Genomic DNA, 15,022 nt, shown 5'->3' with positions numbered 1-15,022 from the left:
ACAAAGTTTCATCACAAGCCAGTTTACTCCAGTTTAAAGCATAATAATAGAGGCATTGCTATATGTGGTGCCAGTTATTGGTCACACTTGTTAAATGAAGGTGGGCTCTCAGTAAACTGGCACTTTATGGGAAATTGCTGCTGCTGTTATATGGGCTATCTTGTCTTTCAGGCTTTAAAATGAACATACAGAGGATTGGGTGGCAAAGAGTGGGAGGGGAAAGGAGGGAAGAGACTGATGTAAGTTGGTTGACTTTAAGGGCCTCTTGACAAATTATTTTAAAGAGCCTCTGCAGTTTTGGAAGAACTGCGTGCTGTATTGATAGTAACTCCCCATGCTTCTCAGACTCTAACCAGACTGCATGGCAGTATCAAAAGGTGGGGGGATTTGAGCCCTGTTTGGGGTGGGTAAGGCATGCCAAAACATTAACCTCTTGCATGCCAAACCTTTCTGCAACCCTTCTCCCCCCAAAGGCCGTGGTGTAGCAGGAAGTATGTATGGGATGCTTGCTGGGTTATAAGCATGTCCTTCTGCAGGATTGATGCCGAATGTCCCACCGCTGTGGAGCTGTTGTGTCACTTTGTTTGAAGCAGGTGGTTGCTCTCTGGAGTGGAGATTGTATCCTTTTCACCTTCCACCTTGTCTGTCTTCACAGTTCCAGGCTTCCCCTATCCAACTGCAGCCACCACAGCGGCCGCGTTTCGGGGCGCCCATCTGAGGGGCCGAGGAAGGACAGTGTACGGGGCAGTGCGGGCAGTTCCTCCCACGGCCATCCCTGCCTACCCAGGGTAAGCACTGTCACAGGAGCAGAGTGCTCTGCACAGCTGTGTCAAAGAGCTAATCGGTTAACAAAAACCCTAAAATTGTCTGGATGGTGAGAGTCAAGATCTTGCTAGTGCCAGAGCATTCTGCACATGATGGCATCCAGTGGGGACAAATCTAAATTTTTCTGTCTTAAGTTCTTGACTGAAACAATTTTCAGTACTTGCAACAGCTTAAAGTGCTGATGGGTTCCTTCTCATAATTTCTCAATTTGTCTGTATACGGTATTTGTCATCCATTGACCGAATATGTGATAGTGCTGCTGAGAAGGACACAAAGAGAAGATCTAAAATTCCTGAAAAATTTCTGCTCTTTGTACTCCATTTATGTTTCCATATTCAGGAATGAGGAATATTATCCATTAATTCATGCCTCACCATCTGGCAGTAGGACACAGAAGAGCCAGTTACCCACAATGGATTTGCTTTCTTTGTTGGAGACGGTTTAAAAAGGTTTAAAACAAAGATTAATCAAGTCCATTAATTTAAAGCTGGGAGCATTTGGGATGTAGAGAGAATGATAATGCAATGAAGCAATAGCAAATGTGTGGCCTTAGCATTCTTTGCCCTCAGATTTTCACTAATAATGCAGTGTAAAATATGCTGTTACAAAGGAGTATTCTGCTGTTCAAAAGTAGAGGGAACTAGATCTGTATGTGAGTTTTGGTTTGGGTTTTTGTTGGTTTGTTTAAATGTGGTGGAATGACAGATAAATCAGCAAATCCCTTCCAAACTGTCTTTTTTTGTTTGTTTGTTTTGTTTCTGATTTTGAGGATGCTTTAATCATATTGTCTTGAGTTCTACTTGCCATATTTTCCAGGCAATGTTCTCAGAAAGAACAGGAGTAGAAACAAATCCTCCAGCACAGAAATGTGGACTGACCCTTCTTTTCCTTTATGCTAGGCCCAAAGGGGAAGAAAAAAACCCATAAATCTTTTATTAAGAAGGAAAGTGGAATCCATACACATCAGTGCAGAGAGCTGGCCTGATCTATACTGGATAAGCTCACAATACCTTCTGCAGCAGATTAAGTGATGAGAGCTACTGTGACCCTTTTAGAGTCTAGTCTGATTTTTAAAGTGGAGCTCCAGGAAGCAAGCTGCAGTGCTCCTGTACCTATCTAGCTTTGCTCTTTGGCAATTTTGGCAATGTTTGTATTTAATTCACCAGAAGACTTTAAATGAAACCTCTCGTGTAAATATCGGTCTTCTGAACATTGTGTTTCTTCTGGGTTTTCAAATCCACTTTTTTGCCACCACTCCTAGTTTACATTCTCTATCCTCTAACCATAGCCTCTGACCTGCAACTTGTCTGTCTATTGCTCTAAAAATGGCCCAGTCCAATTTTACTGGGGAGTGCTCCACAGTGAAACAAAGCAGCAAAGCTGAGCTAAGTGCTACCGTCTAGCAGAATATGAAATATTTGCACCAGGGAGGGGGAATGTGCTTTTCATCCCTGGGAGTAACAACTAGAGCATTCATGAGGCTGTCATGAGTGGGGCACTGGGAAGGCCTTGTCTTTGATGTAAATCCAGCCTGAGTCCCATGTAAAAGTTTATTTTCATTTGAAACATGGGCCAGGCTCCAATGATTAGCCCTTCCAAACACTGTCTCATGTTTGTGTTTACTGGTATTACACTGAATTTTTCTGACCCCGCTGACTGACCCCATGTTTTCATGGGCAGCTTACTACCTAGTAAACATTTACAGGGCACCAGTAAGCAAGGCAGATTCACAGAGTCCCAGAACTGTCCCTAGTCCCAAGCAGTGGGATGTAATTACCAACTACTGGTGTTTTTTGTCATCATAGTGTGTCTCTGCAAGGTACTTTGTAGAACAAATTGGATTCCTAGTGGAATAATACAAAATGTGCTGTACAATTCCATGTTGCAGCAACCTGTAGGACAGCCACCACTCTGTGTGGGCACTGTTGACCTCCATGGGGTCAGGGACAGGCACACGTTCCTGACATCTTGCCCTCCATCCGTTACTTTCTTCCTGGCCTGTGGAAAGATGACACCATAAGATCAGTCAGCAACATCAATGACCAAGACATAGTGAGTAATGTTGAAGAAAACAGTAAAGTAAGCTGCAGGTTAACTCAAACCTGATAGAAGGAATTGGTATTCCCAAACCTCAGTGGTGTTTAAGTTACAAAACTTAATGGTATTACTGCATTTGAGAGCTTAGCAGAATATAAAAAATAGAGAATGTAGATTAATAAAAGCTCATTGGCATTGCCATACTGGATCAGACCTGAGCACCATCCAGGCTAGAGTAAGTTTTGACAGTGTCAAATGCTAAGCCAGAGGAAGGTGCAAGAAATCATAGCTCTTAATAGTTTTAATATTTATTTCAAGAACTCAAGATTTGCTAATGCCTATGTGGAATGCCCATACTTATGCATGGCCATGGTTGTTTATCCAGAGAAGGGTTTTGATACCTCAGAAAGCAACTGCTTAGACTATTGTAGGTGATTTAGATTGTCACCTAAACCTCACTTTGAACACTAATGCAACCTTCAGTTTTCAACTGAGGTGCCACTTGGTAGAAATAAGGAGACATTATAACCTCTGATATAAAGCACAAGTAAAAACTGTACTGGAATATTATCCTGATTTGTAGCAGCCATGCTTTTAAAATGAGAATGCTAACAAATAACATTTCAGACGAAAAGCTGAAAGAATCCAGACAGTCTGAAAAAAACTCAGCTACTGTAAAACTCTCAAAGTTACATAAGCTTGATAAATTTTATTTCTCAAACTATAGGTTAGTCATTGACTTGTGCATGGTATTAAGTACCTATATGAGGAATAGACTTGCCATAGTAAAGAGCAATTTTGTCTTGGAGTGTAAATATATATGAAATTCACTGATTTGAAGCCATAGTAGATAGAAGACTAGATACAGGGCAGCAGTCAGCTTTGAAGGTTTGAAGTGGTTTTTTTCACTCCTTTTCCAACACAACAGTCAGCTGTTGGTACACCTAAATGATATGCTGGCTACCTTACAAAACCAGCCTGTTTCTTTTTCCCTTGGATGTTTTTTAGCACAGCTAGTAGGCTTTTCACAGATTGCACCAAGATTTGACTGGCTGCCAGGCTGTTTTATACTTCTGGTCAAGCTACATAACCAGAATGTGGTTCTCAGATGAAGGAATTCTCTCGTTTTGTTAGCATTAAGAATCACAGGTATGGATATTCTGCCAATATAAATAAACCTTGCTGAATTTCAGCCCTGGAAGCTGATGTCAGTCAAATCCTCACTAAAGCAGAGATGGAGGATTCATGTGTGTTTGGGTGTTTGGATCCAGGAAGTCTTACTCTTACCTGTTATTAGTGTTCCTTGCAGTTTTCTCTGGAGAGCTGGTGCTAGCATCTCTTGCTGATAGAAATAGTGGCCTGATCCAATGTGGTAATGCTGATGTTCATCCAACTGACTGTGTTTGGAATAACTGTTAAAACTGCTAACCTGTTCATAAACCAAGTCACTTCCTCTGTCGTGCGTTTGCCTTTCCTGCAGGAGCAGGTGGAGTATCACTGCTAAAACACTCCTGGTCCTAGATAGAGAACCCAGCAATGTAAGTCACTGCCCCAGGAGCCAAACTCTTTGTTATGTGGTTGTAAAAATTTAGCTTCAACAAACATGATCTTATGGCCTGCTTCTCCCTGCTGAAGTGGCTCCCCTCTTCCTCTAACAAGGGTCTCTATCTTCATACCTGCTCCCAGCGCTCTTGGAGACTACAGTAACTGTGTCCATTGGGAATGGAGTGTACTTTTCCTGGGGAAGGCAGCAAGACTAAATTATTTAAGCAGTAGCTAACACTGCAAGATTTTTTTTAATTTTTTTTTTATTTTTTTAGTAATAGCATGCAGAATTTTGGCAAGATCTGCTGGGCTTTTTTGTGTGTGTGTGCCTTACAATAGGTGGGTGTCTGAGGGTTGCAGGCTCTTGGCAGCATTTCTCATTCCATCTGATGAGTAAAAAATGGCAGTCAAAAGAATAGCTAGTGTTCCATACCTTCCTTTTTCTTAATGCTATGGGTAAGTCATGCACATCAGATCCATGAGCATCACAGAGGGTGGGGTTAATGCTTTTTAAAGCCTTGAGCGAGTTTGTGTGGAGCTCTTCAGGGGACAAAGCTGGAGGAAATTCCTCAGTATGTCAAGCACACGCTGAACTCAAATGGGTGGGGGGCATCCCCTCTCTTCCTTCCTCATCCTTCCCCAATCCCTGTCCCCAGAGTGAGCTGTGTAGTCTTATGCCTAGTGAATGCTCTGCTAAGAGCAGCTATTTGGGAACGCCAGGCTCTGTTTAACAGTTTTTGTGCTTGAAGTTCTGAGAGAAACAAAGCTATGGCTTAAAGCAGAAAAAGCACCATCCCATGGAAACCCTTCCAGTTGCTCCTCTCTGCTAAGGAATAAGTAATTACTACCAGGGACTCCCACTGCACCTTTCAATTTTCAGATCTTGGACCGGTCACCTAACCTTTTTAGCTCATTATCTCTGCTTGTGAAAGCAATGCATTGTGGGTATTTTTGGTTTTTTCTTTTCAATTACATTTCTCTGTGTTTACTTTGATCAGAATTGATTGACTTGTTTTCCTGAGGTGTTGCATCGGTTCTTTAAGATGCTGAATAATAATACTTTGCATGCTTGTGTGATCAGCCAAATCTTATCGCATGTCTAATGTGCAGGGTAAAAGCAGGTGATGTATGGATGTCAGAAACAAAACTCATGCAGCCCTGTGAAGCCTGAAAAATGTAATCAGGCACAAGTCTCTGAACCACACTTCCTGACATAGGCGACTGCAGCCCCTGTGGGATGCCTTCTGTGAAGGGCTCCTCAATATCACAAGCCCACTTCATGAAGCCAATGTTTCCATGTGTTTTAGGGGGTAACTAAAATCATTCCAGGGGAATAACCAGAGTGGAGGCTTCTACACCCTTGTGTCTCTCTTCAGGATGTCAGATCTTTTTGAGTCGATATTTGCTGTACAAGATGGTGGTTCCCCTCCGTCTCTCCTTTGCATACTGTCTCCCCCTCTGCCCACCCCCTGCCCCTTTGCATGCCATGGAAGATGACTTGGAGCCGTGCGTGCGCACACACGTTCTCTTGCTGATTTGCTCCTGCCAAAAGCCCAGGTTGTGGATTCATACATCACCTGCCTGTGTAAAACGCATGTGCATGCTGCCGTCCTCAATAACCGGAATGTGTTTTCTGTTCTTTTGTTTTTTGTTTGTTTTTTTTTTTTCTTTTCTTTTTTTTTTCTTTTTTGTTTTGTTTTTGTGTGGATTTTCTGCAGTGTGGTTTACCAGGACGGATTTTACGGTGCTGACCTCTATGTAAGTACACACACCGGAGCCTTCTTTGTCCCCAACCCCTGACAAGCCAGCCTTTTTTTTGTTTTCTTTTCTTTTTCTTTTGGTTTGTTTGTTTGGTTTGGTTTTTTAAATATCATTTACTTTAATTTTCTTCTTCCTTGTGGATATATATATTTATATATTTAGGAATGCAAGCATGCTTCTCTGTCACTGCGCTTGCCCCTGGGTGCAAGACCTAAGCCTTTGGGTTTCCTGATCATTGCCAGGGTCAGTTTATTTGGTGTCCTGTCCCCCACATTCACACTGGTACTAATCAACCTGAGAGATGATTAGCAAATTAAAATTTCTCTCAACACTTCTCTCATTTACATAATTTGGATATAAAAATAACAGGACTGGTTTAGCCTCAGACCTTCCCTTTCCTTCTCCCCCTCTTCCCTCCCCTTTCTCTTCCCTCTTGGGGCCCTTTTGGGTTTGATTTGTGTAGCCCACACTACACTGAACAAGTTGTATGTTTAAAACTGTTCATGTGCCACTGGGATGTGGAGATTATCCCTTTGGGGAAGACACTGGGACTGATTAAAAATGGAGGCTGAGATGCTAGAGTGAAAACTGGCATCTCATTTTGCTGGTAGGAATGGCACCTAAATAGGCCAGATTCTCTCACCTCTTCAGGGAATTGTGAAGTACAAATATGTGGAGATGTTCGGTTACAAGAGTCAGCAGCCTCCTCTTGCTGGGGAATTAGCTATTATACCATGGGAGACTTTGTCCTGTCATTGTCTTTGTCCTGCCCAGTCAGTCTGTATTGCAAATCTCCAGGGAGTCTGTGTGCACATAGGTGGGTTGTGGATGGAGCTGTTTGAACTGGCCAGTGAGAAAAGTGCTTTCCTCTCCAAGGGAGAGCTGTTGCAGAGCAGGAATATGGTAGGAACTTGCCTTTCAAAGCCGAAATATTCAGTTGCCACTGCAACTCATAACCTGCCCAGCTTTATCAGAGTTCCCAATTGTGGCATTGTAGGTCATAGCTCCCTGGAGCTGGGAAGTTTTGTATAGTTTGGGTAGTGACACAATTGTCAGCATGAATTTCATAGTCCTGCTCCTTTGAAGGTGCTATTCCTGCCATTTATAAAGAGGAACCTGGGGTTAAACTCAGGATAATGGATGGAACTAGCTTTTGGATTTTGTTGGCTTATATGGAGGAGGAAGTTCTGGACAGGTGCTTTTTCCAGCCCAGGTAGAGCAGTTGGAAGATGTGCTCTCTGAGATAGAAAGAACTGCGTGCATTTCTTCACTCTTCCATATACTATGGTGTGTGCAGTTCTTTAAAGATTGATCTGCCTAGTCAAGTGTTTCTTTATAAAGCTGTGTCAAGGACTATGGAAGGTTCTGTGTTTTCCTGCCTCACTCCTAAAGCACTGCCTTTACAGACACTGACTTTGCTATGGCACGTAACCAAGAAAATGAGTGGTGCTTAGTGCCTCTTCCCACAGAGTGTGGCATAGAAAAGGCTGCCATGTTGATAGGGAAGTCTGGCCAGGGTTACTCCCTATTTTTGAGAAAGCTTCTTCAGAGCTTTTGTTGGGGAGGAGAGGCTTACATAACATACAAGGACAGAAACTTCAGCAGTGAAGAACTCCTGTAAGCACTTGGTGCTGCAGGGCAGTACCACCATGTAACACAAAGCCAAGCCCCCAGGTCAGTTTAGAACCATTAGGTGGATTTCTGATGACTTTGCTGTTGGTGGCAGTGGTGTCACTATCAGAAAGCAGGATGATGGAAGAGAGGACTGCATCAAAGTAGATGGTGGTGCTTTTACTTATGTTATTGCTAGCCAGAGCCCTCCAACGGAGCTCAGGAAAAAGTTACCATTATCCAAACTTGAAGTTGCCCTTCCAAACAGTTTGCTTGGCATAGGTGGAATGACTTCAATGTCTCTGTGTCTCACTGATTTGTTGTGCTTTTCACTGTAGAGCTTCTATCCCTCTGGTTGCTGTGATAGGTTTACCCAGATTCCAGAAGTTATGGCAGAGGATATTCCAGTTAGGACTGGGGGAAAGTTAAATTGAGGTTCTCTTAAGATTTGTGAGTCCATAGGGTTGTGGAAAGGAGCTGAGCTGGCAGGGAGTGGTTAATGGTAGATGAGATGAAAGGGAAGTGTCCCAAGTTTGGGCTGCTTTTTCTGCATAATGCTATGCACCGATTTCTCATTTTCCTCCTCCTCCTTTTCCTCACTCCTTTTTTCTTTCCTGGGGCAACCATCCTGCTAGCCATTTCTTCTGTGAAGAAGGCATTCCATCTGTTGTTGGATGCGTCCCACTCTGGCAAGACACCTGAATTGATAAAACAAGCTGCCCCAGGATGCAGAGGGCTTCATTTCGGATCATAAGAAAGGTTATCTTTCTTCTACAATGGGGTCAATCTGGGTGGCGGGGGGGGAACCCAAACAAACCCACCTGTGCCAAGACTGCTCCTGCCTGTGAAAAGCGTGCTTGCATCCACTGGAAAGAAAAGGCTGGTGAGCCCCGCTGCGGGCTGTTTGTATGATTGTTTCTTTCCACAGCTGTGTTTTTTTGAACTGCTCTTCCTGTGTTCTGTTATAGAATAGTCTTACAGGAACCAATCATTAGCGCTAAAATACCTCAGGTAGGAGTGCCAGTGTGACCTGCCAACCAATCAGATTGTGGATTGCAGTGGAAAAAACTGAATTATACTAACCATTCCAGCACCACATTAGAGATGGGAACAGAGGCTTTTTTAGAGCAGTGCAGACTCACATGTGAGCCAAGCCCCCGCTGCAGCAGGGTGGCGTGTGTCCAGATTTCATACCAAGTCGTATTTCACTCAAAATAAAAAAAACAACCAAAAACGAATGAAAAACTAAAAATCAACAAAACTTTAATTCAGTGGAAAGGTTAACAAGGTCATGCTTGTCCCATTACCATGTAGAAGCACCTGCTGCAATGGACACTGTTGTCCTGTCACCTCTTCTAATTCATTCATGCTCATTCCTGGTGCACGTATGCCACCCTCCTAATACAGAAATACCAGAAGCGGTTCTAGCCCTTTCTGCTTCTTAACTTCTGTCCTATGGAAGTATGGGGGTGGAGAAGACATCTGAGAGATGGCAAATAAAAGACCCTAAAATTGGGCTCGCTGCCTAAGCCTGGCAAGCAGTAAATGTACCTAAGTGGTACCAAGAGTTCCATATTTCTCTGGGGTTATGGACACACTTGTGTCCTAGGGGCAGAAAGGCTCTTTGGAGTAAAGAGGGCAGTGACATACTTTGTGTGCCCTTCTAAGGCAGGAAGGGAAAAAGAAAAGGGGGATTTATACCACACTTGCATAGCAAGCTCTAGTTTTGGATTTCTTCTTGCTCACGTTGGATTGATCACCTGATTTGGACTTAAAGAATGGTGGAGAAGATGTACTTGAGCTGAACTGCATAAAATGCTAATTTATTTTCATTAACATACTCAGTAATTGGAATGCTGCTTTAGTTGGGATTGCAGCTTCCTGTAGATGTTGTTTTCCCATGTTTGTCTTATTTCAGAAAATATAAGACAATATTGAAAAAGCTGCCATCTAATGTTAAAGAAGGAATTTAAAGTAAAATACTGCTTTGTTGATGAGCCAAGGACAGTAACATCACAGAAGAGTAATTTTAAATTGAGCTTTTGTTCATACCTAACAAATACAGCTGTTGGACAGCTCAGGTCTGTAGGCAGAAACGCTACATGGGGAAAGGGATCCAGCATAGCCCCAGCAAGACTGGAATGCTAGATAGACAGAGAAAGAGAACTTGAGTCAGGATAAACAACATATAGGCTGGTGTTTGTTTCTCTCACGTGGTCCCCAGACAATCCAAAAGCCTGTACCAAAAAGGGCTAATCTTAATTTGCACAGTCCTTTTGGTTGTTTCTAATGCCCAGTGACAATGCACAAGCCTTCTTGCTAGTTCCCATTCCCTTATGGAGGCAGTAATTAAAGTGTCCCATTGATAGAAACGTCTCAGACACAACATCTGCACAAGGAGCTCAGCCACACTTACTTCCTTTGAGATGAGACTGAAGGTTTTTAAAAACAGAATCTGTATGGGTAACCTGTCCCTGTGGAATCAAATAGGTGGAGTGGGAGTTTGCATGGCTGTCCTGAGTTTCAGGCACTATGCCACTCATTGGTTTCTTCTGTTGCACTTTGGCTGTGGCACTGAAGGAATGTGTTGAAGCTGGCAAGGGCTTTTTTTTCTTTCTTTTTTTTCCTTTTTTTTTTTTTTTAATAATTCTTTCTTTCATTTGGAAACACATTTTTCCCTCTTTGTTGCTGTGGTTGCAGATGCTCTGTTACATTTTTTATTTACTGGAGTACCTGAAGTGGGTGGCACCAGAAATCACTAGGGGTCCTAGGACCTTGCAGATGAGCTCTGCATATCAGTTACAAGTTTTGTGTGAAAAGGAATAGCAGGAGAGAATATCTGGTGCATTGGACAAGCTGAACAGGCTTTAGATGGATTTATTGAATTATATAGATGGATCCTGGGTTGTGGAGAACAGGAGCATCAGCTGGGTAAGACAACCTGTACAGTGCCTGCTCTGTATGGTCCCAGAGCTTGGTGAAAGGGTTTATGTAAAAACAAATTATAGTTGCAACAGTTCTTCCTCTTTCCTTCACCCTATTTTGGTGTATTTGGACCTGCTGGTCATGCTAAATACATCCCGTCTCAGAAATCTCCCAGCTGTCCACACTCATTGCTCCAATGACAGGAATGCACCATGGCCATTATGATCCCCATTTTTGGTTTTATTTGAAGTACACTTAAGTAGACTTTGCAGATTGCTTTGAAATGAGCACGTCTGCCTGTATGTGTGTACCTCTATCCTGAGATTTTTTTTCCTTTTTTAAATAACCAGTAGCTTCAATTTTGCATCAGTGCATGGTTAAAAAGCAATACACGTCAGCTATTTCTTAACTTCATTTCTCCAATGAATTTTCTCCTGTTTTTTTGTTTTGTTTTGTTTTGTTTTTTTTTTTGTTTGTTGTGCAGTTGACTGAAGAAATGTTAACATCCCGCTCTAAATCTCTCAGTGGAGTCTCTGTTCCCTTCTCTGATATAACAGATGGGTTATTGCTTGTTATAATTATTAACATTGTGGTGTGGGACAGGGCTGGGGTGGGAGCCATTCTGGGGGGCTCGGGGGGCTGTGGGAGTCCTTGAGGTTGGAATGTTAACTCCAGTGGTGACTGACTGTTTCCGTAATAGCAGGTTGTTGTGGCTGCACGCTCTAGTACTTGAGGCTGTGTACTTCACTGAGCTTGTGGTAGAGCCTAGGGCGAACTGCTGTCCCAAGAGAATGCTGGGATGGATAGAACTAGCCAATATGAGTCTGAACGTGGTGACTTTGCTGGTTGTTCTAGCTCCAGATGTCAGCATGCTTAGTTTTTAATTTTGATTAATAAATGTTACTCTGTTCCCCCTCCCACACCTGATTCCAACCCTTCTTTCTTCTTCTTTTTTTTTTCTTTCTTTTTTTTTTTTTGGTTTGGTTTGGTTTGTTTTTGTTCTGTTTCATTTTCCTTTATGAGAGACATGAGTTAAAAAACAATTATATGATAAGCCTTTTTGGTTTCAAACTGCATCTTGCTGTCATGTTCAGAGTATGTGCCAGGCACATTTGAAGCAGCTTCTGGTCTGAAATGTGACTGGCAAGTGTGGAAGTGTGGGGCAGAGTGGGAATCAAGGGTGCCTGCTAAGGCCAGCTGCCCTCTGGAAGGTAGTGCCTGGAGAAAATGCCTCCTACACTGTGCCTAAGTGACACCCCAAGGGTTCAGGAAGCATATAGCCTAAGGGGAATACTGCAATGGCATTGAAACAAAGTTTTGGCTTAATTTGGTGAGGTTAATGAAGGTTGAATTTGGATTAAGACTGCACCTCATTCCCCTGGCCTCTGTCATGTTTTACATGGTGGTACAATGATAGCATGGCAAAACCAAGCTAAACATCCCCAGCCGTCAGTCCACGATGCAGGATTTGAAACAGCCAGGTGAGATTAAAAGGGCTAAACTGTAACATGGCATCTTTTCCAGGCCATGTGGTGATGGTTCACAGGTGTTGCTTTTTACATCTGTGTTGCTTTTTCTCCTGTTAACTAAAAGATTGAAGAGGCTGCAACTCCCTTTTCTCTGGAGTAGGAAAGGATCTGCAAACATGCTTTGGATAGCACATCAGCCTTCACGGGGCTAATGCAGGCCACATGAAAGAAACCAATATTAATTTAAAATCACTACTTCTAATTTAAAAGCTACCCAGGTTCAGATTGAGCAAAGACACAGTTCTGTAGTGGAGCTGATCTTGTACCCTTAGTTAGTTACATGTATGCAAAAGACATATAGGGAAGAAGTGGTAGAGGTATGTTGAGCTTATTCTGGAGGTGAAGAGCATAACTCTGCCTTCTGGTCCTTCAAACCCTGAAATGTCAATTGGAAGAAAAAAATAAAAAAAAGCCAAAAGCAGTCTGGAATTTTCTGATGTTTTTTATGGCTCATTGTGTTTCTAGAAAGTCAAAACTATGGTTCATTTACCAGGCCTTCACCCCAGGTTAAAAAAAGGGCTCAGAAATACAATAAAGATCTAACCAGGGCTTCAGAGCCCTATTTGCTGCCTGCTATGCCACCTTTGTCCCTGATCTGAAAGGTGCCTGGCCTTGGTCTTCCAGTACTGCAGGCCTTGCTCTGCCCCAAGAGCTCCTTGTGGGAGTTTCAGGAGGAGACTCGCGGCTCTTCTCTGAGTCAGAATTCACATTTTGACAACACAGCTGTTAAGTACGTTTTTAGTAACTACCTCTGATCACCTTTGCTACAGGTGTGTAGCATGGGCAGAAATACAGCAACAGAACAGGCTGTTCTGGCATAATTCTCTTGACCTGTTTCTTTCTTATATGGAGAGGAGGGGAGAACAGTCTGGCTGGCCTCAATATTGGTTTGCTTGTTGACAGCCCTGAAACCAACGAGACTGTCTTCTCTGACCATCTTTTCCTGATTACTTTTCACCTTCTCTGACTACTGCTACTTTTGTACATGTGGATCCAATTAAGTTCTAGCCCTTTGGGTTTTCCTGGCTGTAAAAGAGGGAGGGTAAAAAAAAGTAGGAATTTCTCTGAATGCTTCCCTTTCTAAAATACTTCATAGAAAGTGTCCACCTCTGATTTCCCCTGCTTAAGAGGAAGGGGTCATAAAAAGTACCTTGCGTGCAAGATTCCAGGTCTTTCCTAGTTTCCATTTCCTCCATGCCAAATTGCATTTTCTCTAGGGTTGTAACAATGCTCAGTGTTCCTTTAGTGTATTCCTTTTGCTAAAGAAGATAATGGAAGGGCCTCCCTGGTCCCTCTAAGGAAAGGAATATACATGAGTTAATGGGTGATGCTTGTGATAGACATGACATGGGAGCTGATGCAGTTTGAAACACTTCCTTTCCTTGTGACGTGTGTGACTTTTTTTTAATATTTTTTTTAATGCTCTCTCTGGGTGGACAGGTATCTGTAAAGTCAGTTCTCTTCTCTCCTGCAGGGTGGATATGCAGCCTACAGATATGCACAGCCTGCTACTGCAACAGCAGCCACGGCCGCTGCAGCCGCTGCAGCAGCTTACAGCGATGGGTATGTAAGGGAGAGGTGTCCATGGGGGCTAGCTTGCTGTGCTCAGGGATTCAAGGAGCATTGATCCATCACAGAACTTCTGCTTCTTTCCCCCATTTCTTTGTCTGACCTGCACTCGCATGTGCACACATGCATGCACTGCCCAACATGGAAGACTTGAGTACACGGTTTGTCTCTGCTCCTGGACAGTATTGCCCTCAGTGTATGTGAACTGGCACAAATCCTGGCCTCCTCCCTATCCTTGTGATTCTTTGCACAAAGCAGGCAGTGTGGTTACAGCCTCAGTTGGAGATCTGGCTTTGGGCAGGCTACTAAATCACTGGGTGCGTTTCTCTCCCCGTCGCAAAGTAAAAACGACTCAGCTCATGCAGTGCTCTAGGATGCTTTAGCATGCAGCTCTGAATAGATACAAAGGATTGTCTTGATCAAAGTGATTGCCTTAAGATTTTTCATTGCCTGTGCAGTGAGGCTGTGTTTTAATCCTAGCACATTAAAGGTTATACTCCTCCCATAGTGGAGAATCCCTCAGTGCTTCCGTTCAGCAGCTGTTACTGTGCCAGTAGCAGTAGTGCCAGCAGTCCCTCTGGTCCCTAACTGCATCACGCAATTACCCAAAGGTAAGGGATGCACTAGCTGACCGTTCAAAGATGCTGACCTCTTTCCTGCAGGTCAGGCTCATGGCCTGTGCCACGTTCCTCCTGGCAGGCTGTTCTCTTGCCCATCTCATACAATGCATGGCAGCATGCTCATAGGATCTCTCTGCAGAGGAGCTGCCTGCGTGCTGGTGTGTGCATGGATGCATACATGTGTGTGCAAGGGCATGCTGCTGCTTCCATTACCTGTGGTCAGACAGCTATTACTCTGCCCCTCCCAAGTGACTTTTTTTTTTTCTTTTTATATCTTTTCTCCCTCTCTTCAGTTATGGCAGGGTGTACACAGCAGATCCTTACCATGCCCTTGCCCCTGCCGCTAGCTACGGAGTTGGCGCTGTGGTAAGTGGGATTTTCTTTCTTGTGCTGTTTCTCATTTCCAGCATGGGGAACAGCCGCTGGGTATCTTGCAATGAAACCTCACCCACTCAGAAAAACTTCTTTGTTGAGGGAGGAGGTCCTTAGCAGCAATGCTGTGTTCCCAGTTGTTCTACATTCATGTCTATGTGTACACTTATAAAGGAGCCGGGCTGTAGGAGACCAGTTATTATTTGATCTTGCACATCATCTAGTACC

At 43.4% G+C, this 15,022-nt stretch overlaps 1 protein-coding gene across 18 annotated transcripts in view; it reads left to right on the top strand.

Annotated features, from left to right (window-relative positions):
* RBFOX2 (RNA binding fox-1 homolog 2) overlaps positions 1-15,022 on the top strand; it is a 170,484-nt gene that overhangs the window by 148,249 nt on the left and 7,213 nt on the right. For 10 of the 18 annotated variants that reach the window (XM_074539327.1, XM_074539325.1, XM_026794542.2 and 7 more), the window contains 4 exons: positions 656-788; positions 8,748-8,790; positions 13,708-13,796; positions 14,716-14,788. In XM_074539327.1, the coding sequence (XP_074395428.1) occupies positions 656-788; positions 8,748-8,790; positions 13,708-13,796; positions 14,716-14,788 (338 nt within the window). Of the gene's footprint in view, positions 1-655; positions 789-4,342; positions 4,401-6,125; positions 6,166-8,414; positions 8,539-8,747; positions 8,791-11,188; positions 11,266-13,707; positions 13,797-14,715; positions 14,789-15,022 lie in introns of those variants that run through there. The other 8 variants (XM_074539326.1, XM_074539333.1, XM_014268196.3 and 5 more) reach the window with 6 other exon arrangements.

Source organism: Zonotrichia albicollis, chromosome 4, assembly GCF_047830755.1.
Source record: "Zonotrichia albicollis isolate bZonAlb1 chromosome 4, bZonAlb1.hap1, whole genome shotgun sequence".
Classification (NCBI taxonomy): domain Eukaryota; kingdom Metazoa; phylum Chordata; class Aves; order Passeriformes; family Passerellidae; genus Zonotrichia; species Zonotrichia albicollis.
The sequence above is the reverse complement of the archived record's forward strand: the minus strand, read 5'-3'. Positions and strand labels throughout refer to the sequence as shown.